The 24,650-nt window shown below is 40.8% G+C and overlaps 1 protein-coding gene across 4 annotated transcripts in view; it reads left to right on the forward strand.

Moving 5' to 3' along the window:
* Window positions 1–1,386: 1,386 nt before the first annotated feature.
* The window catches only part of tp53bp2a (tumor protein p53 binding protein, 2a), a 29,039-nt gene continuing 5,775 nt past the window's right edge, over window positions 1,387–24,650 (forward strand). Inside the window, exons 1-14 of one of the 4 annotated variants that reach the window (XM_065959190.1) lie at window positions 1,387–1,530; window positions 1,872–2,031; window positions 13,654–13,801; window positions 14,829–14,942; window positions 16,391–16,461; window positions 17,247–17,348; window positions 18,443–18,617; window positions 18,776–18,957; window positions 19,061–19,225; window positions 19,378–19,416; window positions 20,993–21,040; window positions 22,289–22,472; window positions 22,749–22,805; window positions 24,049–24,099. In XM_065959190.1, the coding sequence (XP_065815262.1) occupies window positions 2,005–2,031; window positions 13,654–13,801; window positions 14,829–14,942; window positions 16,391–16,461; window positions 17,247–17,348; window positions 18,443–18,617; window positions 18,776–18,957; window positions 19,061–19,225; window positions 19,378–19,416; window positions 20,993–21,040; window positions 22,289–22,472; window positions 22,749–22,805; window positions 24,049–24,099 (1,363 nt within the window). In that variant the 5' untranslated portion in view covers window positions 1,387–1,530; window positions 1,872–2,004. The remainder of the gene's footprint in view (window positions 1,531–1,871; window positions 2,032–13,653; window positions 13,802–14,828; window positions 14,943–16,390; window positions 16,462–17,246; window positions 17,349–18,442; window positions 18,618–18,775; window positions 18,958–19,060; window positions 19,226–19,377; window positions 19,417–20,992; window positions 21,041–22,288; window positions 22,473–22,748; window positions 22,806–24,048; window positions 24,100–24,650) is intronic. The other 3 variants (XM_065959191.1, XM_020648099.3, XM_065959193.1) reach the window with 3 other exon arrangements.

A 24,650-nucleotide genomic window follows, 5' to 3' on the forward strand; every position in this document is an offset into this window, starting at 1 on the left:
GCCAGCAGTTAATTACTTCTATTGGGCAAGATTCCAGCAGGAGGATAAATTGTCAGCTGAGACTACAATCTGAAAGCTTTCCTCATTGTACAACCAGACCCTGAAAATAATGGACAAAAAACATGTCCGGTGGCATCACTGCCACATACTGACAAATACAACCTATTAGTTTCAAGAGCTTTATGCATTTATGTTTTCTCAAAGTACTATACTTGAAATTTATCAACAATCTCACTCCTAACCCTCTAACCAAATATGTTCAAAGACAGGACAGTATCACTAGAAGCATGGCGAATGGAAACTGCAAGTCAAATTAGTAGATCTACATTTGGATAATCAGCCTGGCTTATGCCCTCTTTGCACAACATAAGTTTAATGCTTTGTATTGAAACTATGTTGAATTGCATCACCTTATTAATTAAATACATTCAAAAAGAGATCATTCTCATCACCTCTCACTATATATATACATATATAGTGAGAGGTGATGAGAATGATATATATATATATAAATATATACATATATATAGTGGCATATATATAAAGATATATATATATATATATATATATATATAGAGTGGCATAGCTGACAGGAAGGGGAAGGCACAGGTAGGGGGAGCACATACAGTTCTCACCAGACTGCCATTCATTGTTCAGACAAGCAACAGGTATTCTACTGGCTACATTTTCCCCGGAAACGGTATATATTTATTTGATATCTGCATTAATTTACTTCAATAAATCTTCAACTCAACTGTAAGAACGACTTGAAAATCATTGTTTGCCTCTGCTGAAGACTTCACCCCTACCTGTGTATTAATGGTAATAATTGGAACATCGTGGGAAAAAATGTGCTCCCCCTACCTGTACCTCCCCTCTCCCTGTCACCTATGCCACTATATATATATGTATATATATACAAAGTATACATATAGTTGAAAATAATATATCAAGATAAATCTACACTTTAATTATTTGACATGCCAACAGTAAACATAAAATGGCTCCGACATAAATGTTGCATTTTACACCAGTGGTCAACCATAAATGAACCTGTAATGTCTCTTCAAAGCGTTGCATGGTCAAACTCATACCCCCACCTACTTTAGTTTAAGCCTGTCAAATACGAGCGAAGTGAGACCTCTTCGTTTTTTTCCCAATCCGACTTAGACTGATCCCGACTATGACTTTAAGTTCCAACCAATATTTACAGTCTATGGTTCCAACCTGATGCGAGAGAACCCAATAATAATGACGTAGAATTGTAATACACTTTGTCGACAAAAGTTTGAGTTTTTATTCATTGCAAGTGTGTGAAAAAGAAAACAGCGCCGTGGTTTAATCCGTCACGGGGTTGTCTTGTGTTGCAGACGGGGCGGGGCTTAATATTTCACAGTCTACGGGGCGGGGCTTTGAATTCCAAAGTGGAGTCGAGTTTCCTCCCGATACGTCACTCCGGGATAGGCTGCGAGCTATTGAGCAACGCTGTCAGTCAACGGGGTTTCGGGCTGGTTACCTCCGCGTCTACGGGTAAGAAAAACCTAGAAAATAGTTCGTAATTCCCGCACAACTATATTAAAATCTTCTTTTGTTAACGTACCCGACTAAACGTGAGGTTTTTTTGTAAAGTGACGCCTCACGCTTTAAAAAAAAAAAGACCCGTTTGAAAGTTTTTAAACGGTGCACGTAAAACTGGAACGGAAACTTTTGTCGTGAAGGCCTTGTTCTTGTTATTTTGTGGCAACAGGTCCACTTCACGGCAGCAAATTAACACACCTGTATTTTTATTTTTTTTAATTTGTAAGTCGTATTAGTTTAACTTCCTAAAATAACGATGTGCTGTGTTTTTTTTTCTTTTTTTTTAAATGCAGAATCGGACCCCCCAGACAGGAGAAAGTAGCCTTGCCCATCGCGGGTTTCAGGCTCTGGGATTAAAGTGATCGCCAGTCCCGCAGCTTTCGTCGAAACTGCCGGCGGGGATTTATGCTGTGTTGGCTTAGCTAAATGCGGTACGAAGCTAAAATGATGCCGGTGAGTTTACAATTTATTCACTTAAGATACAAGTTTTATCGTCCTGTGGCTCTGTGTTCATGTTGTTAACACTTGTGCTGCCCGGACAGACACGTAATGTGTTACCACTGCTGGACATTTAAATTGGATGCGGTTGTTACCATGGGTTATTACTATGGCAACACAAGCTTCTGTAGTGAAGTTTATCACCTGTGACAGATGTTAGTTATTGAGTCATTGTGATCAGTGCATGGCGGTATAAGTTACATCATTTATTTGCTTACTGGGATGTGACTCTGCGGATACATGGATGTATATCTTACAAGTAACCCAGTTCAAAGTCTCCATGCCTTGTCAGGTACTCAGAGCCAGTACCTGATAGACTATAATAGTTAATTCACTTGCATGTGTATGTATTCATACACAACAAGCAAACATCACCTGCCAAGCTTTGCTTACACTACTATGCAAACCTTAGCACTAGACTCCTGCCATGTTATCACCCATCATCATCATCATCATGAACATCTTCAACACCGTCGTCAGAGGTACATTACTTTTGCTGCAGTGCAAGCCTCTATTTCTCAGCATTACTTCGCTATGTGTAGAGAGGGCAGCAGATAGAGGTGTGTGTGTGTGTTCCCTGTAGAGAAGAGGTGTGTGTGTGTGTTCCCTGTAGAGAAATACCTTTCAAACAATTCAAAACAGTTGTTTTTAATAATGCAGGATAACTTCTCTGTTGTGGCTGCTTGCTGGAAATAAGCGAGCAAAGGTTACCGAGGTGTTAACTGGATTTGTAATTATTAATCATTTGAAACCAGCTAAAAATCTCATGTCTACAATTCATCTACCCGAGAATGACACGGTTTAAAGGGCAGCAATTTACAAGTTCTAATTGTGAAGGATTCTGGAAAAAATAGTGAAAAGCACCTTCCCCCATTTCTCAGAGCCCAGGGCAACATTTATTTCTTCAACTTAGGGACAGTGAGAGAGATTTTTTTTTAACACAGCCATCATAATAAAAAAGATGAAGGTCACTTATTTATGAAGCTGAATGGAGAAATTGTTTGGCTCTTTGGATTGTTAATCAACCTTATGATTAATCTGTTATCGAAATGATTGCCTGTTCATTTTCTGTGAATCGGCTAAATCCTGCATAATCTTTTTTTTGTTTGTTTTAAAACGAGTACAGTTCCAGCTCTCGTGGCCAGAATGTTTAGTTTATGGGAGGAAAGGACTGTTATTCTCAGAGCCGTGATATCACAACTTGTTCTGAGCTGAGTTTCTCTGGGTATTTCTGGACCCTTTTTTTTTTTGTCTTTGGTGAACAGATGTGTAAAGTCACAAGCTGTACAACACACAGGTACACTTTGTTAACAACCAATGAACATTCTAGGGTAATCCTCTGTTTTTGTATGTTAAGATACTATTGTCATCCATCTCTTCTCTGAGCTGCTGCTGCGTTTCCACTCACACAGCTTGATTAGTGAATTAATCATTTAAGCTGTGGAAACAGTCGTATTTAGATGACTCCTGTCTGGTGCATGTCCTCCGTCTGCTCTTGACACATACTCATTTGTTGTGACAAGGAGCCCTTCTTTTGGACACCAATGTAAATTCAAATTGCCACATTAACATGTGAAGTACAATATCTGTTTCCCAAAGGCCCCATCAGACCTTTTTTTTTTTTTACAAGCACCTTTATGCCTATTCTGTCACCAGAGAATATATCGACGTGTGTTTTGTTGTGTTTGAATGAGATACAGCTTCTGGCGTTCACCTGATAAACACAAAATGGCTTCTATATAGCCATGTCTGATGCCATGTATTGTCTTATGAATTACAGCCATAGTCCATGACCCTGCTCGTACAGGCCAGGGGCTCGGGGGTAGTGAGAGTGTAGTGTCGTAATTGCTGGCTGGGATGGTAAATAGGGGGTCACTGTTTCCTGAACACAATGAGCTGCAGGAACGCTTTAAAAGCATGTTGTTGGGAGCACATTGTGTGTGTGTGCCTGTGCTGTGGCAGCTCCCTGATAAGGGATGCTTGCTCTTTATTGAACCATAGCATGGTTTAACTATTTTACGCCTGATTTACTGGTATGTCTAAATAGGTCATTGTTGTGCAGACACTTATTAATGCAGCATTAGGGCCTGAATTCTCTGCTGGTTTATTATTCCATATTTAATTTTTGTGTCTCTGAAGATAAATTGCGTTTAATAAGCGAGAACGGAGAACCAACAGGATAAAGAATATCAGGGAAAAGTTTTTACATGACTTTGGATTTCAAGTGTTGGCCTGCACTTGTCCCTTCCTCATTCCTCTCCCATGACACGAGTTGCTTGTTGTGTAGATTTCAACACTGATAAACGTTTTGTGCCTTGCACGCATAATTTAGTTTTGCATCTGTTGCCCAAACACATTTGTACCTTTCTCAATTACACGGTACAACATTATCCCACTGTTGCCTCACTGTGCAGCGCTGTCATGATGGTGGGAGAATACAGTGATGCTTGGGAATCCTGATTTTGCTGTGTGTGTGTGTCAACAGAAACCTGAACAGGCTTTCTTTCTGTTCACCATAGACATTGTGTTTACTCCATGGGAGAGTGTGTGGTGGTTACGTAAGCAGGCCGACACAACTCTGATAGCAAAGGACATTGAAGGGCAATATTGTGACTTTTATCTTCATGAAGAATAGTTATCAAGATTATTGTGTTAGCTGAAGAGACTGTAGTAAAAACAGCAGACGCGCCACGCAGGGATTCTCTGCTGCCAACCCAGCATGCTATTAATTAATACATCCACACATTCAAAGTCGCAAAATTATTTTGTCAAAGGAAAACTAATAGATAACACAGTCAATGCAGCATCACATTAACCTGCGTTTCTGAGGAAAGTGGCCCAGAGTTTACTTGAGCAGGTGTCATCGTACCCACATTGGAATATTGAGTGACAAGTAATCATGCAGCAAGGACATTGTGACAGCATTGTCTAAGGTTGCAGCGCTATTCTTCTAGCCGTGGTGAAAAGGGAGGCCATGGTTCAGAAGTGTATCTGGGGTAGTCTGAGAGTCCGCCTTGACCAAATGGTCCCGGGAATTTAGAATATAGAGTCCAGAATGTAAAGATCCTTTTGTGCCTTCCACTCCGCACCATGTCTAAAAAGCCATAAAGATAAGTTAATTAGACTGATAACAGAAAGCCTTGTTACTAGAAGCAGAGTTTTGTTTTCTTGTGTGGGGAGACAGCAACACAGTACAATGTTCTTTGTAATTTACAGCTGTGTTTATGAGTGGGTGTTCTGTGCATTACAGCTTGGTTTTAATATCAAACATTTACTGGCATGGTAGGATTTTAGGCTCTCTTAGGACTTTAGTCTAGGTTTCTTAAAAACAGTACCTGCTATAGCTTGTGTGGTGACAAAAACTATTGTTAATGAAGTCAATTTAGATCCTGGTTCCTGAGGTTGTAACTTATGTTCCAGAGTCCTTAAAAAAAAAAGTTTCTGTAATGGAACCAAGCTGCAACCTCTGGTCTTAAAAACTGAAGCCGATGCGGAAGTGCACATTCCTACAGTTACTCGAGTGTCCGCTTGAGGCTGGCTCCAGGAACACCGGAAGTCACATACACATGACTGGCAAAAAAAAAGCCATTTTTACAGCATAAAGAAACATGTTTACAGCCTGGTACAAAAAAACAGAAAATGTCTGATTAGTTATTGTTCATGTGAATTTTTTAATAACAGCTCTGTTTTGATTTTGAAAACGATACTTGTTATCCATAGTGAGGCGCGTAGCTGACGTGATTGGCAGGTGGGCGCGATGTAATGGTTCGTCAAGAGGCTTAAAACCCACCTCAGCTTCTGTTCTTAGCTTGTTGTTAGGTTGACTGAACGTTAGGCTGAGACAGGATTTCCAGCATGGCTGCGGCTGCTGATGAGCCTCCAGCGCCCCCTTGCCTTAAAAGATGGCTGACGTCACTCAGGCTTCATCCATTAATATTTACAGTCTATGAGTGGAACGGGGCTTTTGTGCTCTTGCCTCCATTAATCACCTGCACTCCTGCTTGACCAATGTCTTTTTTGTATATCACAGATTAAAAACCACAAAGACATCATTCAGTGTGCATTTTTTTTTTCCCAGGAAGCCAATTAGTGTGTTTGAATTGCTGCCTCTTGGCTTTCAGATTCCCCTTTTGTGATAAGTTTTGCATATGGTAATGTACCATGTAACAGTGAATGCTTCACTTGTAAGTCATTTTGTAGCACTTGTAAATTTCAATCTGTGCACATTATGCGATATAATTACCAGTTTTCGGCGGTCTTGCAAACTCTTGTTACTCTAAATGACCTCGTCTGACAGTCAAAGAGGGCTTGGGAAAAAGAGGAGACATCCTTTCCGTTCTGCTGCATAGTCTCTCCCATTTCCCTCATCTCCAAGATAAGCACAAAGTTGGAACTGTCTCATCACGTAGACCAGAAATGGAAGAGTTTTGCGAGAGGGCAGATTATAAAGTGATAGGCTAAGTACTGCAGTGCAGACTGAGAGGAGAGGTTGTCCTGATCGGAGAGGTTCAGCTCGCTGCAGCTTCAGTGTGTTGTAAAAGCTGCTCTGGTGTTGTTGTTTTTTTCTAAATGTTGCAGCTGAATGAGACTTCTGTGCATTCTGATTCCCTCTGTGTCCTCCTGCTGGTTGCCACTGACCTTTTCTCCCTGGCCCCTTCACCCCTCGCTTTGCAGCATAAAGAAACTAAGAGAGAGTGAAAAAGAAATGAAGAGGAATAATGTATAAAGTCATTAGGGAGTTTCTGCTGCCTTGCCTTTTTGAAGGACTGCTATGCTGGAACCGTGTCAACTCTGGAAGCCGTGGCAGGGAGAACCGAGACCCACACACGAGAGGATGATGCTGCAGTGTCTTACACACTCACTGTAATCAGATTCAGAGGTGACTCCCTCAACGAGGCCTAGTTGAGTCATTCGCTTACCACAGCAATATCTTAATTGAAAGTGTGTGAAGACAGAAGGCCCAGCAGCCCTGAGGTGAGACCCCCTCAGGCATGGTCAAAATATACTGCCACTGTTATCTCCTGCTGCTGTCACCCTGCTTCAGTGTCCCCTTTCCATTTTACTTCACTTTCACTTGTCCCATTTCACCCAAAGGCATTAAATCTGATGTTGTGTGTGTGTGCGTGGAAGTCAATCCCAAAGTATTATATCAAGCCTCTCCAACACTCTGCCTATTCGTTATGACTGTGCGAGGTCCTCCAGGACAGGATGTATTCAGAACATGCTTTGCTTTTTTAAAATGTAGATGCATCAAACTAAGGGCTCCCTTTAGAAGTTCTTATCTGGTTATGAAACTGACTGAAATGAACACTGATGACCTACATACCCAAACTAGAGTTAAAGCAAGAAGATTGACTTGATCTATATAGTAAGTTTTAAAGCCTGTTACCACTAGCACCGTGTCTGAACAGCTTTCGGCCCTAACAGCCTTTGATTACATTTTCCATGAAAAATCCCTGGAAAAAAATCACAGTGAGTGACATGTCTGACAGTTACAAGACAAAAGAGGGATTTTTTCATTAGAGAGCACAACCCACTCATCAGAAAAAATCAATAAAGAGATAAGAGCTAACACTTTGCCCACAGAGGCCCCTATGCAGTAACTTTCAAACCTAAGTTACTGATGTGTTTTTTGTAGTATTAATTACCGCACTTTCTGATATTTGGCTCTGAGAGCACGGCAGAAACTAGTTGTTTACCTGTGAATCCAACACACATGAATGGATTAAGTTTGTTTTCATTATATAACATTGTTATTTTCACTTAACCAAGTTTATCCCACTGATAAATGAACACGTATCAATCTGAATCAGCTTTATATGATAAATACCTTTTGTTGCAATCAGGTCTACCTGCAACCGAATATAAAATGCATGGTTTAACATATTCTGTGCTCTAAATGAAAATGGGTAATTCATCACTATGACAAGCTGAAAATATTATATTTTACGCCATTTATTACTGAGAGAAGTAGCCCTATTATTTAACATTAAAAATATTGAAGTTATTCCTCGATGAGAGAAGCTGAACTTTTTAAATTATGACTTGTGAGTACATGAATATTAGTGAGTCCTGTGTATGAGTAGGACCGTGAAAGAAACAGTATGGGCCTAAACAAATGCACCAGTCTTTTAAGAAACGGTGAAAGTAGTAAATCCGTTAGCTTATTGTGTTTTCGAAACCACCACTAACATAGTGATTTTCAGATGTAGTTGTTTTTGTTGTATTTGTTGTTGTTGATTTGATGTGAGTTGAGTGACATTTGTAGGCTTTGATTGACTAGTTATCCTGATATATCCGAGTAATACCATTCTAGTAAAATCCCTGGTGAGACGTCTATTTTTGGACACGAGAAACTTGCAGGGTCAGACACTTTTGAGTACTCTCAACTCAATATGTGACAAATAGCATTTGGACAATGATGTTAAGAGACTAATACAATAGAATTGACCCTCACAAGGAGACAGTAGGTTGTCAAGGTCGGACACAGGGGTTGATAAATGAAACATGTATTTTAAAGTAACACCATGAGAGGATTTTCTTTTTCTTTTCTAATGGTTACCTCCTTCTACCTCTGTTTTGCTGCGCCACTGTCTCTCTGCGATGCTCATATGTCGCAGAAAGATATGCTCGTATGTTATCAGAGTGATCAGTTGGAGTGCCTTACACACTGACTCACTATTCCTTCTTCTAATTGGCAAAAGGTTCAGTGTTGATCTTTAAACCCAAGTTGTGTCTTAGTCTGCTGTCTAAACAACTGGAGAGTCTTGAAAAGCCTGTTCTCCTCAGACCTGCAATCAATAGCTCTCTGCATCAGGGACCCTCCGGCTTGGAATGTGAAAATGATCTCGATTACACGGCAAAGGGCCAAATCAGCATCTTACTGAATGTAGGTTTTCATAGTGTACACTACAGTATATTGCAGAATCCTTAGAAGGGCTGCAGCCTATACACCTTTTATAGAGAATAGAATCATTGATAAAGACATCTGCTGAAATGAAATAACTCAGTATAGCTGATACAGTATCTTTCTTTGTGTTTCGTTTTCTCTTTCTCAACCTCTCAGTCTTTCAACTAGGCAGGTCAAGTACCTGCTGCCAGCTGCAGTCACTATCTCAGTGTTTTTATACAATGTCTTTTGTCTGAGGTTTTGATGTTACAGCCTTTCATGTGTGAGAGACACACTCTGTCTGTGTTATTGTGTCTAGAATTTATGTTCTTAAGCATGTGCCACTGGTCCTCAAGTCTCAAATCACTACAGTACCAATGGTAGGGATTAAACACCCTAAACCAGCCACTGAATAGTGAAATGTTTTTATTAGAGCGAACACCTGCATACCAGGCCTTGGTTGCACAAAGGATACTCTTTTTAAAACTTTAGGCATAGTGGCTGGAGCCTGGCTGCAGGCTATTGAATTTAAGCTTACTATTGTAGTACAGAGCCAGTAGTCTGTTGAAAGGCTATATTTTTATATAGCGGATTAACTTAATCCCTGAGATATAGCCCTACTGCCATGGCCTTATAGCAGCTCTGCTCTGAGAATATCTACAGTGCAGGCTGCAGAGTTAACGGTCAAATTCCTTTTGCACTGGTTTGCTATAATTGTCAGTTTGCAATTCTGTGCTGTCACACCAAGCCCAAACCCTGTGAGACAGCGTTTGACTGTGCTCATGCTGTGGTGGAACCCGAAAATCTATTGCTATAATAGCAAACCCCAGCAGCAGAGGCAGCTTGTCCCCTTCTCCTTCCCCTGGGCGATCTCTGTGCTCCGTCTCAGGTAGGAAGGAAGTGCGATTCAGCAGATCCTTCTGTCTGATAGACAAACATAAGGGAAGTGCAGCATGTCTTTGTCTTAAATGGTTCTACTCAGCTCCCTAGCTGTGTATCCAAGGTGTTTCCTCCTGGTTGTAAACCATTGTTGTACTGTTTGTCTATTTTGGAAAAAGACGTATCAGGTTGTAATTGAAGTGTTTAATATTGCTAACTGTTGTATCTATGAATATTTAATGAACCCTCTAGATGTCTGACCAATCCAGAGCAGTAAGTCAAGGTACTTTTCCTACCTGCTTGTGTAAGTAACACACATAAGGAAGCCTTCATCTCCGTAATCAACTAGCAGAGGCTTTGAAATGGGGCTGAGCATTATGACACACCTTAAATAATCGCAGGAATACTTTACTCATATTGGTATTCTGTATATCCGAATGTCTGGTTTTGCAAATGAAATAGATCTGAATTTGCTTGGTTTATTTTATTTTATTTAGTTTGTCAGTGAGGAACATGTACAACATGCATTCATCTCAGTTAATGAGAGGAGATGCATTGCACCTGATTTAGCTGATTAGCTAGATTCCATCTTACACACACACGGCCTAAAAATATGGGAAAGTCAGATAGACCTGTCAGTTTCTACCTCTGTGTTAATTCAGAAAGGGATATTGTTAATCCTAATGAACAATGTTTATAAAAAAGTTCTTCGACATTGTACAGTGAGTGGAGATTAAAATTGTGAATGTATTAACCTATCCCTATTATGCAAATGTTATCTTTACCAAAGCAATATGCAAAGATGTATGAAATTAGTCTGCTTAGCTTAATTAATTATACATGTTTACAAAACATGAGTGAAATGTCTTAGCCCATAAGAAGTGTCAGCGTGCAGATAGATGAAGGTCAGCAGCAAAGTGCTAGCTCATCTGGATCAAGGCTTGGACTGGGTTGTGGTGGTCCTGGGTCATTAACTTTAGTGCGGAGGAGAATTGGCAGACAGTTTCAGCTTTGCCACCCCCAAGACTCTATTCTCCTCCCATCAGGGTTTCTGTCTTCTCCCTCTCTTTCACTCCTGCTCTTTCCCACCCTCCACCCCCTCCCTCCCTCTGTTGTCTCTCTTTCACTCTCCAAATATTAACAGGGTCATTTGAATGTCCTACATTGCTGGGAAGTTGTGATGATGTCAGCTGCTTTGCGCTGATCTCTGAGTGGCTCTTTTGCAAAATGCAGACTCGTTAAGTTGATACCAGTTTGGTTTGTCTATAAACACCAGCTATAAAAGTGGGATTTATTGTGTGATTCAAATTAACTATGTGCTAGATACAGTAAAACTATTCTGATTAGCAAACAGGAAAGGAAAACTCTTTGTTTTGGTTTTTTTTTTTTCTCAGGGCTTGTCTTCTCCAATAAGCTGTTCTTTTTGGCCAGTGACTAACACAGCCCTCTGTACTGTAGATTACAGAGAAGGATGACTCACTGCTGACTCGCTGTGTTTATAGGGATCTTTCATTTACATCCCCATGGAACAAGCTAGTTGAATCAGGTCCTCTGAGTCAGCTATCCCTTGTTTCAACCTTTTACTATTCACAGTGAAAAGAAAAAGTCTTCCCTGGTTGTGTATGGTGGTACAGACATTTTCAGAGGAAACGTGTCACATACCCACTCATTCAGTGGGCTTCATTTGAACAAGAAAAGGGGGAATAAAGCCTCTTATCTTAAGGCTGTTGTGCTTTTGCTCAGTGCACCCCACAGTTCAAAAGCAACCCAAATACTTTTGTTTCGGTACCGCGACTACAGCTGCTCTGCATGCTCACCCCCACCGAAGCCCTTTGTTCTTGTGACCCTGTGGACCCGATGTTCCCACCATGAGTGCCCCTGTAGGCACCACCATTCACAGCATGCTGGGAATAGGAAGACCTGAAAGTCTAACCTGAAGGTTCAGGGAACAAACAATAATACCTTTCTAATAATTTCCAGTTTTTATTTAAATTCTCAGCCAGGCTCTTCTGCTTCTTTTGCAAAAGTCTCTGAGAGGACATTTCACTGTGGTAAAACCTGAGGCAACAACAGGAAGGTTCACAAGTTCAAGTCACCTCCTCCTTAGGACACCTGTTTTGTAATATTGGTTTTATAATGTCCTTATCAAAGCTCTTGTTACGTGTGGTGAGATTACAGATGATAGGATATTCCAGCTTGGCCCTTAAAGCCTTACATACATCGGTTTATGATGCCCAAGATAGACTGCGTTTCACTTTCATGTTTACCGTCAGTGTTTACAATGGTTTTAGAGTACCACTTTGCCAGAATTTGACATTTCACTCCCAAACTTTCTCTTAATAAATGGGACTCCCAATGGCTAGCATAACTATAAATGAAAGTTAAATACTGCACAGGCTTTGAGTTCACAAAAAGGTTTGAAAGCAATACACTAGCTGTCTAAGTTTCAGTAAAGAACGTGACAGGAATACCAAAATTGTGGATGTTTACTGTGAGATAGCTCGACTTTCCTCTCAATTTCAATGTGTTTATTTTTTCTGAAAAGGCTGAAGGCTTTGCGCAATCCACTTCTATCAGTGACAGCTTTGTTGAGATAGTAGATTCCTTTTTAGATCGCTCGAAACCAGTCTCCAGTACCATCTGTCAATCACACACTGACATATGCATCCAGCCTCTCCAGAGTCCTCAGTGGTCTGCACCTTAAGAGTTTTTGGCAGGGGTATTTAGTGTGGGTTTGTGTGTGTCTGTGTGTGTGTGTGTTTGATAGAGGGATCTCTCACAGTGGTGACAGCACTAGTTAACAGTAAGATGGTACAGGCTGAAATGGAATTCTGGGAGCTTGCCTGCAACTTTCTCTGTTGAGGAATGAGAACTGGGAAACAGACACTGCTACTATCTGTTTCCCATTTCAGACATGCACCCATTTTTGTTCATCTGACCACAGTTTGAGTTATCTGTCTCTTGTGTAAATAAGCACCCTGGTTTCTTCGGGTTGGAACTTTGTCTTACTTTGTAAGTTTTCTATTTCACTTAAAACATGGCAAAAGTCAAAACAGAATTCTGCAGGAGATAAATTACACTTGTACTGCCTCATAAGTTATTAAGGTCATATCTCAGTAGTTTTCTCCTCTGCTCAAAATCAATTGGAAAACACTGAGATGTTTTTCAAAAGATACCTCTATCAGATAAGTCTGTAAAAACACTTTATCTCACATAGCGAGCAGAAAAGAAACTGTTAAAACCCCTCATAAAACAAATGAGTCATATCAACAGTGGCTCCTTGTATTCTCAATATTCATTCAGGACAGTGGATTTTATAAAACAGGCAGCAATGAATTATCTAATTTTGTTTAATTATCTGCAATTGAGTAGTTTCACTGTTAGAAGCAGCAGTGGTGGTGAGTGGCCTCAGGCTCGCAGTTTTCATCTTAAAAGCAAAACAGATTTTCAATTCCAACGGTTGGCAGCCTCAAGGAGATAATTTAAGATATCACATGTATTTCAGTACATTGTGCCTGACTGTCCCCCTCTAACACAGGGTGCAAAATATTCAGGGAGAGTGCTGCTCATTCTGATTATAAGATGTCAAGGCACCTCAGTTTGATGGACATAATGCCATCACTTTGACATAGACAGACACACTCTAAACCATAGAGAAATAAATCACCTATTACAGAGATTTATATTGATGATCACTTTGTAATCATCAAAGCCACCAGGATCTACTATCTTGAGTTGTTAACTTTCCTATCTAATCTGAATGTCTATCTGTCCCTCCCTCCCTCCCTCCCTCCCTCTGCCGTCCCCAGATGTTCCTGACAGTATACCTCAGTAACAATGACCAGCATTTTACTGAGGTCCCCGTTACCCCGGAGACCCTGTGCCGGGACGTGGTGGAGTTGTGCAAGGAGCCTGGGGAGACGGACTGTCACCTATCTGAGATGTGGCGTGGATCTGGTGAGTATTCTGAAGAGTTAAAGTCACATGTTGTTTTGTTTGTGGAATATGGCCGCAGCCAAGGGACAAGAGAGTCAGTGTGCAGACACTTGTTTGTCTTCTCCCTTTAATTAGAGGGAAATTGCTTTTCTGAAGTGGACCATATATGGAGATTAGCAGTGTGGTCAACTGTGGTTTCTTTTTGAAGGGCTTATCTCCTCTGCAATGCAAATGAAGCAGAGCCCATAATCCTCGCAATAAACAGTCTCCCAGATATATCCCACAACTCTCAAGATTTCATGCCTTGCCCATTTTTCCCCCGTCTCTGAGAGTCAGAGGGTATTCAGAATCAAAACTCGAGGAGCAAGGCTTCGAAGCTGTTCCCATGGTGATGCTGCCATAAGAGTGAAGAAAGTGCCAATTATTGTGTTTGAGTACTTCCACAAGTAGTCTGAAAAGAGACGCTAACTGCTGAAAAGATTGTCTCATTTTGCAGCCGTCGCTTCCTCCAGACTACAAATGACTCTCCTTGAAAACAGCAGTGATGTTTTTATCTGACATTAGATGCAAAGCTATTTATAAACTATTACACATGTAACTGATTTGTTTTTCAGTCATGCTCCTGTAAGAGATTGCTTTCATTGACCTCTACTTGACTGTAGTGTGTCAGTCCATTTGTGTAATGAAATGGTCTAAAGCAGGTTGAAGAAAATGTCTGAGGAATTGATGATGAGCCCTTTGGCTCAGTACCAGCCAGAATAATTGACAACATATCACAGTGGTTTTCCCAGAGGTCATTGCTCAGAGAGATCAACTAGATGTGGTTGGAGCTGATGAAGTGAATCTCCTTTCCGTGTAGGCCAGCTGTGTCATGGTAGTGGTTGGACAGGATTCACAAAGCAAACCTAGCATGTGTACCTGACCTACATTGGTATTACCACATGCTTTAACCTTACCAAGCTTAATTTAATTATTCAATATTGACTTTATGGGTGTAATTTTACCTTACACCAGAGTGCTGACGTCTTATGATGTATTCCATCTGCAGAGCGAGCTGTAGGTGACGGGGAGAGGATGCTGGATGTGCTCCAACGATGGGGACAACACAAGGCAGAGGTGCGCTTCTTTCTGCGTCACAACCGAGCCCCTAGCAGGGATTCAGGTAAGTGTCCTTACCAACACATTAAATACAACAGGTTATAAAGCAAGGAGGTTTTTATGGTCTTTTTTTGCACACAAGAGCATTTTTTTTTTGGTGAAGTGCTGCCCTCAGACAAAAGACATTTGGCACCAATGTAGTAAACTCCAGAGATGCCTGCAGCCTTTGAACAGACACAGACCCCCTTTAGCGTTTAGCATTCAGAAAAAGCAGTTTACATTAACAGCCTGTCAAAGCTGGACTGAACCAGACCACCTCTCCTCTAAAACCGCAGAGGTTTGAAAAATGTAACAACTGCCTTTATCCAGGGAAGGGTTTTGCTTTGGTGGGCCTCAAATCCTTAAACAAGACTTATTTAGTCTTACTGTTGGAGAGCAGGCTGAATGCAGAGTGTGTCAGTGACATCGTCATAAGCTTGTTACTTTCAGTTTTCTTAGGAACACAGAAAACTCAAGTATTTTGGTCGTACGGTATCCTCTCAGCCCCTGGTTGCGTAATCTAAGCCCTTTTACCCCTCACAGCTTGAGTCTGGCCCAGGGATTAGACGGCTGTTTTCCCTTCCTGTTATCTTAGCCTGCTCTTGTTTTCCCACACTGTTAGCTTAGCGCTTGTCAGTCTTTGCGAGACAGTTCTGTGTTACGTTTTTATTGTCCTGTTTTTTTGTGGTGCTCAAACTTTACTGGTAAAATAGCAACACTTAAAATCAACCAAACATGTTGAAGTGAGTTCAGTGTTGACAGGTCCTGATGCTGTGCTAGTATGTTCTTGAAGATCAGGTCAGAGGAAAAAGTATGTTCTCTGTGTATTGAGTTAGCTAAGTAATCTCCCACCTAATGTCATAATGTCACTTACCGAGTGTTCTGTTCACACTCGTTCTTAGCATGTATTTTACATGCAGACTGTGTGTCAAAGGTCATCCAAAGCCATTATGCAAGCTAAAGGGCTTTGGTCATAGGCTAAGGCTTTAAGGATGGGATCTGACGCCCCTAGCCCACAACCCAGTCAGCTGTCAAATGCCAGTAGCATGATTGGATAAAAGTGCATTTGTTTAGACAGACACGCTAGTACGCAGTTGTGAGACCAACGGCCAGACGGTTATGTATTACGTTAAATCCTGAGATTATTGCAAGTCTCAAAGAGCACTGATCCCAGTTGTTTCCCAGAGGAGCTAATACCATTCAGAACTAGCCAGTCTGTTGGACTGGCTTTCTACTGATATACACCGTACTCTGCAGAGAAAGCTGTGCACCTGAGTGTGTGACCTTGTTTGTCAGAGACAGCGCAGGCAGAACGGCAAGAGGAATTTCAAGTCATTTTTCACAGCTGTCTGTAAAGGCCAGTAGTTTGTTAGTTCTCTGTTGCTTAAGACTTCACCGATGCAGTCAACCTTTGTAAAGCTCTGCATTAAATAGTGGTGTCTGATGGAGATTTCTATTATGTTTGTTACTCAGGCGGGTCAAGAGGCTCAGAACCAAAGAGGAATGGAGTAAAGGGTCCCCCGGATAGAAGAATGGAGAACGGGGTGAGTCATCTTTTTTTAAACACCCTCTGAAATATGTGCTGCAGGATGCTTCTTTCTTTTTCTGATAGTTCGTCTGTTAAAGAGAAAAAAGTAACAAAATGTTATATTTTTTAAGAAAGCGCTATATACATGATATTCATACATTACCCATTAACTGGTTTTAATTAGAAGTGTATTTTGATGCACCTGAATGGAGTAACAATAGCTTTACTGTTGCCTCCATGTGCTCCTGGCAGACAGAAAATGTTCAGCTGCATCACTATATAGATGTTAGAACTTCATTCATGCAATGTGGGTCATAGATCTGGTTATTTATATGAGTTCTGTAACCTAGAATAATGTTTTGTTTACTTAACAACTTGGAAACTATTGCTCCAGGGATACTTATTAATTCAACTCACAAAAACATCCTGTAGTGTAAAAATGCAAATACTAAGTTAATCAAACATCAGAGCACTGACGCGGCTCTTCATATCATTATTAACCAGAGATTGTCACCCTCTGGGTAAGAATGTAGTTAATGTTATGAATCTTGCCATCAATGAGAGATTTCCTTATGTTGTCCTTTTTTAAGGGTTTTTACAAGTGATGTAGAGGATTTTAATACTTCACTTATCTCCTCCTGTGTTCTGCTTTTTAAAATACATTTCAGTGTCTTCTTTTGCTTTTCTGATTTCAAGGCTACACTTGTCTTTAAATAGATCTGAAACAATTTTCAGTGTAACTTACAAAACAACCCAAGTATAAATGATTTCTCTTTGGTCCTTCAATCTATCCCTGCGCAGGTTGTGACCCCCCGCATGGACATGACGCTGGCCGAACTACAAGAGATGGCTGCCAGACAGCAGCAGCAGATAGAAGCTCAACAACAGCTCCTCGCTTCCAAGGTACATGAAGAAGAAGTGGAAGATGAAAGGGGAGATGGGGATGGCTGGAGTGAAGGGATGATAGGAAGAGGATAAGTGGTGAAGATGAAAGCAAAAGGAGAGAGGGAAAAAAATAAATAGAGGAAGAATAAAAGGGGGTGATGGTAGAGAAACTAAGCTCACTCAAACAAGTGCACTTATGGAAATCTTAAGATAAAGTGCTTGTTATGCTTCTGATAGACAGGTTAGATGAACTGCTGATGGCTGCAGGTGTAGTGTTTATAATTTGAGAAGCCTGAGACAGCTGCGTGCACTTACTTCTCACTGTGCAGGACTCGTCTGGTATTTAAAGATATTTTTTTTTCCTGTAGCTTGAGATTTGTTTCTCATCTTGCTCAGGATTTGTGGACGATTGCAGGAAGACATTTGACAGAAAACAGACTGACCATTTTTCTTTTTTTGCTGAGGCACTTTTCAATGTTTCCATTCTGCAGATCCAAAAACATGTAGAAAACGTGTCTTTTCTTTTGTGCTGTTCTTGAAATATGCCCTCCAGGCTACAACACATGTCATCGAGTAACTTTAGTTAGTATGCCTGAGGATGAAATAGCAAGCTGTGAAATGTTTCTTCAAGCAGTCAAGTACAGTTGCACATGTCAAGTAAACAGACAGGCATTTCCATCAGCACACATTGCCTGCAACAGTTACGGCTGGAGCCTGAGTTGTGCTCATTTTGGAACCAGTTTGGTAGAGCTCTGTCAGGTTTATATTACACTGTGTCATAGTCAAAGACTGATGATTGTTTTTGAAACATGAACACTGTTAAGCTTGAGAGAATGTTTTCTTAACTCTGTATTTAATCAGGCATGTTAATATAAAATAAATTCCTGATAGCCTGGAGAGGCAACTGCAGAAGAAAATATATTTCTTCACTCTTTCACTGCCAGCCCCAAAACATCTTTGTAGAAAATGTACTTTAATGTCTTGCCTGAGGACAGAAGCTTTTCAGGAAAGCTTATTCAGCAATGTTTACTCAAAAAGTGTACAGGGATGTCTTTAATTATGTTTCTGACATTTGCTCTATGCTCCCTTTTTTTTCTATCTTGTCTCTCCAGGAGCAGCGGCTACGCTACTTGAAGCAGCAGGAGCAGCGTCAGCAACAGCAGGCCTCTGAGCAAGAGAAACTGCAGCGTCTTCGAGAGAACATCGAGAACCAGGAAACTCGGCTCAAGAAGGTCAGGGCCATCAAGGGTCAGGTGGAGCAGAAGCGCCTCAGCAATGGCAAACTGGGTAAGCTCACAGGCAAAGTACATTTATGAAGATATGCCTTCTTTGAATTTGAAGGATTTGAATCTATTAGATTTAAACGTTCAAATGTCCTTCCTCCTCTGTACCTCTTGTGACCGCTCTCCTTCTTCCACTCCTCTTTGTCCAATCTCCCCCTCCAGTGGAGGAAATAGAGCAAATGAACAACCTGTTCCAGCAGAAGCAGAGAGAACTAGTGATGGCTGCGTCAAAAGTAGAGGAGCTCAGCCGACAGCTTGAGCTGCTCAAAAATGGCAAAATGGACAATTTCCATGATAACCAGAGCTCTGTGGCCGAACTAGATCGCCTCTACAAGGAGCTGCAGGTGTGCAGAAACAAAACTTACATGAAAAGATCATGATCATCTCAAATGTCAGCAAATGTTAAGTTTCTCTTTGTCCTCATGTCTTGTCTTTCTTGGTGGTCAGCTGAGGAACAAGCTTAACCAGGACCAGAACTCTAAGTTACATCAGCAGAGAGAGAGCCTGAACAAGCGCAACCTGGAGGTGGCTTCCATGGACAAACGGATCAGTGAGCTCCGAGATCGGCTGTGGAAGAAAAAGGCAGCACTGCAGCAAAAAGAGAACTTACCTGTAAGTATAATAACACCACACATTTTGGAATAGCCTGATACAGATCCCTGCCACAGATCATCTTCTATATTTGTCAGGTGGATTTGGTTTTGATGAGAGCTCCCCCTACTGGATGTTTTCTTTAATCTCTTTTTTTTTTTTTACCGTGGTAGCCTCAGATGCCCTGGCATGCAGAGCCTACCCATGCCAATGTAAGGCTCCTTATCCTCACTATCTTTCAAGGAGTCAATTCCTCTCCACCTTTTTTCTTTCTCTTTCTGACATATAGCTGATTTGGGATTGATCATTGTTTTGATCATGTCACAGGGTTGCATCTGAGTTCACACTTCTTCACTCAGCTGTGTTTTCAGTCCCATTTGGCAGAAGCAACTCCTGAGATGAGAGAGGAGTAATGAGCGCAGGCTGACATCACAGACAGGCAGGAATGTCAGGGGAGATGTTATCTTTACTGGATGCATGCTTGACAGAAACAGGAAAAGGCAAATAACAAGATTGCTAAAGGCAAGCAGACATCTTACTGAAAACAAGAACACATTTTATACCGAAATACAGGACAAGATTCAACACATGATGGAAACAGAAGGCTGAATAATTGCGTCTTTGTATCAGAGGTGTATAATGGGTGTCAGGGTTTTGGCTCTGAACTCGCTGAGTGGTGTGTCCCAGCTCCTCTGCTCCTCTCTCCCCTTGCCAAAAGTTGTTTTGCACACAGGTTGCCATGGGACTATAAATAAGAGTCAACAGAGCGATCTATGAAACGGACTGTGAGGAAAGAAAACTCACTGCTCGAGGTTGAAAACATGTGTAGGGAGGGAAAAGATGGGAAAAAAGAGAAACAGAAAAAAACACAATAATCTGATTGATAAATGACAAAAATCATGTTTTTTTCCCTCCGTTCTCTATGCAGTGATCAGGTTAAGTTTCTATCTGACAGGATTTGGGCTTTTTATTCACCTTCATCATTCACTTTCTTTCTTTCAAACAAATTAACACTAAACCAATTAGTTTCAAAAATAGTTTTTCATTAATTATTGATGATTCATAACTTTGGTATGAAATAAAAACAACAAGATGTTTGTATTCAAGGTGCTCTAAAAAAATGTGTATTTGTTGTAGGTACAAAAAAATGTAGCCTCCTGAGTTTGCAGCATTGCATGTTTACTAAGCAAATGCATTGCATAGGATTTAAGTGGCCTATACGTTTGAGCATAAAATATTCATGCTAAAATGGAGATTTCACATATTCTCCTGAGGATCTACTGGAAACCCTTTTAGATAAATGAGTAACTTGCTTAGTAATGGAACTTCAAAAAAAAGATGTCAATTCCCCCTGACATGTACTGTATAATAAAGTAGGAATAGAACAGTGAAGTGTACGTGCATGTGTGTTTGAGAGCATGCATAATGTGTGTGCGTGTGTGTGCTTTAGTGATGTAGTGCCTGAATAGGTCCTAGTGAGGAGGTGATTTGCCCACGCCCTGCCTGGAATCATAATGAGCGGCCCTTTTTCACACTAGCACAAAGACACACTCCATCCAAGCTGCTCTCTCCTCCAACCAAACAGCCAACGTCTGGCTGACATCACCCAAAAAGCACGTTTGACCACACTGACTGAGCAGAGGTAGTCTAAGAGCTGCCAGTTAGGACACATCCCACACGGTCTTAAACACAGAGTTCAGGCAAAAGGCTCCTATTGCACTAGAAAAAGAGGGAATATTCGGTATTTTTGAACCACTGTTGCATGTTTCTGCTTTTGTTTTTTTCAAGAATGGCTATCCTGGTAAAGAGAGGGCTTCAAAAGACACTCATCTTCAGGTAATTAGTATTGGAGCTTAACTTTATCTGTCTCTTTTTTTTCTGATCTGACCTTTTGAGCATGATTTAGTACCTCAGATTCATCAGTCCAACAGCCAAAGTGAGGCCGGCTCATCTTGTCTGAAAGTGACAGCTTGTGAGAATGTCATCATCTGCAGAAAAAGAAGTTCTTGTTCAGTGGTTGAGTTTGAAATAAAATTAAAGCCCCTGCAGAATTTTTTTTTGTAATCTTTGGAGAGCATAATGGAATTGTGTTCTGTAAAATGATGCATGTAAGAAAACAAACATAGTCTTCTAACATCCAGATTATTATTTTAAAAATACTCAAATTAAACTTCAGGATTCAAGAGATGGTACTGTCTTTGATGATTTTACATCACCTCTCATAGGTGGACTGCACACATCGTTTGCAGATTCTTATGGATTGCTTTAAACTGAAAACTGAATGCTATTCAAATTTCCACATTTTTTATTACAAAATAAAAAATGTGCTTATAAAATTGGAGGGATTTAAATTTGATTAATCTTAAACCTGTAAATATAATCCACACATTTTCTTGGAACAATGTAGTTATTCATTTGTGACTAAACCGAGTAAATTCTAAGAAATCTAAATTACATCCAGGGTTGTTTTTGAAAATAAATATTTTGTTATATTCCAACACTGTTTGGTGATTTGTTGCATTTATTGACATTTAGGTTCCTTAGAGAATAAAACCTTATTACCTTAATCCCCTGTCCTGTCATCAGACCTACAAGTTACAATTTGACTTATTCCTGCCTACGCTTCCGGGCAGTACACCCACAGAGCTTTAACAATTTTCTCACTGTAATGACCATTCTGGATTAAACAATGGAGAAGACACAGTTCCAATTTTATGTTGTAACGTTTACATGATAGCCATTATAAACCCTTAGATTTGAACAACATGTCCTTCTCTGGCACTACCTCCCGGTCAAAGTTCACATTTTTGTTACTCTGGTGACGACGATGTAAAAGTATAAAAATGGTCTGTGTGTTGCTTTGTTTTTTATTTGATGAACGATTCAGTGTTAAGGAGCTGCTGTTGATTTTAATCGTTGTCATTCAGTGCCTCAGTATTAACAATCATTTCAGCATGCATTTTGTGATAGTCATCTAAATCTCAACCATCAACCATCAACACCAAAACACTGAATAAAAGTTTTAGATACCTGTTTTTCAAATGTATCTTAATGTGTTTTTTCTCTTTCCTTTTGTCTGTGCAGGTGCCCTCTGATGGCCAAGCTGGACAGCAGTCAGGTCCATCTCGCGTGGCGGCGGTTGGCCCTTATATCCAGTCGTCCACAATGCCCCGGGGCCCAGTGAGGCATGAGCTGCTTGTAAAACCTGCCTACCCAGACGGCACTGCCACCTTACCATCCCACGACCCACAAAGCAAGGCCAACCCAGGTGAGCAACGGCAGTGTACTCACTGTCTGCAGCATTTTACCTCTCTACTCAAGACGTTGTCTTTCTCGGATCTCTGCTGGGGTCGTCGACTTGACACCAGGTTGTTAATTTGCAAAAGCTTTCTTAGCAGCAGAGTTCTGAAATGAAAGTTAGTCATAATTGCAGATTAAAAGGAAACCTGTGCTGAAGCACGTCTTCAACCATTCTGGGTCCTCTGCTATTGTTCTCCTGATTTCTTAGTCCTCTCATGTAGTCGGATGTGTGTTTGAACTCCAGCAGGAGCAGAGGAGTCTGGGACACCTGCTGTATGTGATGTCACTCTGAGCACAGAAGGTAGCGAGTTGCCTCGTGGATGGTGTGTTGTGACCTAGTATTGCAGAGCTTGAACATCACATTCTTTTTTCCCCCCCCACACATTTTCTGGAGAACTTAATGATATGTTTTGCAGTGATTCAACCAGTGTTTTTATTGCTATGAGTTGTGTCTGTATTTCTTTTTTACAATATTGGCAATATCTTGTCTTAAGCGTGTATAGCTATTTATTAATACTCTGTCAAACAAACAGATGTTTTGAATTATGACCATAGTTTATTTTATTTTACTCAGTTTCAGGAAATCAAAGTTTGTCTTGTTGCTCAGTTAAAATGCATACTGTACTCAGTATCTTAGGACTTATAACCAAAAGAATCACTGATTGTGATGCATGTCAAGTCAGTCTTGACTTCATATGAGAACCATTGATTTCAAACCCTCTACATATTTGACCTAGAAGTTTGTTTTATTTCCAGGATAGAATAAAACCAGTTGCGGTTTGTCTCCATTTCAAAATGACAGTTTGAGAGGCAGCACAGAGTTAGCTGTTATTGCTGCAGCACCCTCTCCCCACGGACTGCAGCAGCATGCATGTTGTGCAAGAATTCCCCCTCAAGGAATTAATAAATCTATTCTTATTCTTAATGGGGGGGAAGAAACCTCTGACGGACCAGAGCAACATCTCATTTAAATACGTTCCCTGTGCAGAAATGTCACAGTTTCTCTCTTATGTGCTCCATGTCTATGCTCACTCTCTTAGCCCTAACTCAGTCCCCCAGTGGGTAGTGGGCCAGTAGTGCACTTCATATTATTAAAAATGAATGATCCAACGCCAAAATAAGTCATCACAGAACGACAGCAGAAAGCCTCTCTTCCCCCACTCTCTTTCCATTAACCCATATTTTCCTATTTAAAGCATTTTAACATTAAGAAAAAGTTTGAGGCTGTATTCTGTCTCTCTGTGATGATGTTGCACGCAATTGTTTCTGCATGCTGAGTTGATTTGCTGTATGGAAAGAAAAGAGAGCGAGATGGGAGGAGATGCAGGAGAAACTCCTCTCGTATACATCCATTTCAAGTTCGTCTAGAAGGGAGGATGTATCGAAGATGTGTGCATAGTATCAGGTGTGCTCCTTGAGGTTGTGATGGTCTCTGTGTGGCCCTCAGGGGAGGCCCTACCTGGGCCTAACCAACACAATGTCTAGACTAAAGGGAGATCTAAGGCTACTTTGTTTTTCTTGTCTTTTGAATGCATCTTCTTCAGAAGCCATGTTCTTGCTTAAGCCTCTGAAAGAGCTGCGGGCTAAGAGAAAAGGTACACACTTGTGTTTGCGTGCGTGTGTGTGTGTGTGTGCTAGTCAGTGGCTTTCTTTTGATGTGTTTGTTTTCCATGAGAGTAGATCTCATGGAAAAAATATATATTTTCATAATTTATTGGCAGGATCTTTTGTTCGGTTCTGCTTGTTGCTCTTTTGTTAAAGCGTGTTTGTTGAGCTTTCTCCTCAGTTGTCTGTTCTGCTGCTCTAAATGGCTCTGTTGGTACAAACAGAAAACCTTTCGTTAAACTGACAAGCTGTGTGGATTCTTCTGACCAACAAAACCAAGTCTTTTCTGTTGCAAAGTCTGTGTTGGGTGTATTTGCACATCATCTCTTGGGATTGAGTTTTTAACTTCACAAGTCCCGAGGCACTGCGATGGAAATCTTCATGTGTTAATTATCTTTGATGTGATGCTGATCTTGCTAGTTGCAGGAGCCTCGTGTTTTTTTGTGGCTCATCTCACTGTCGATGTCTGAAGACGTGTGTAGCCACTGGCCGGATCTTAGTCAGTCAAACAAAAAAACACAACCAAAGAGTAATGAGAGGA

The sequence above is a fragment of the Labrus bergylta genome, chromosome 10 (assembly GCF_963930695.1).
Source record: "Labrus bergylta chromosome 10, fLabBer1.1, whole genome shotgun sequence".
Taxonomy (NCBI): Eukaryota; Metazoa; Chordata; class Actinopteri; order Labriformes; family Labridae; genus Labrus; species Labrus bergylta.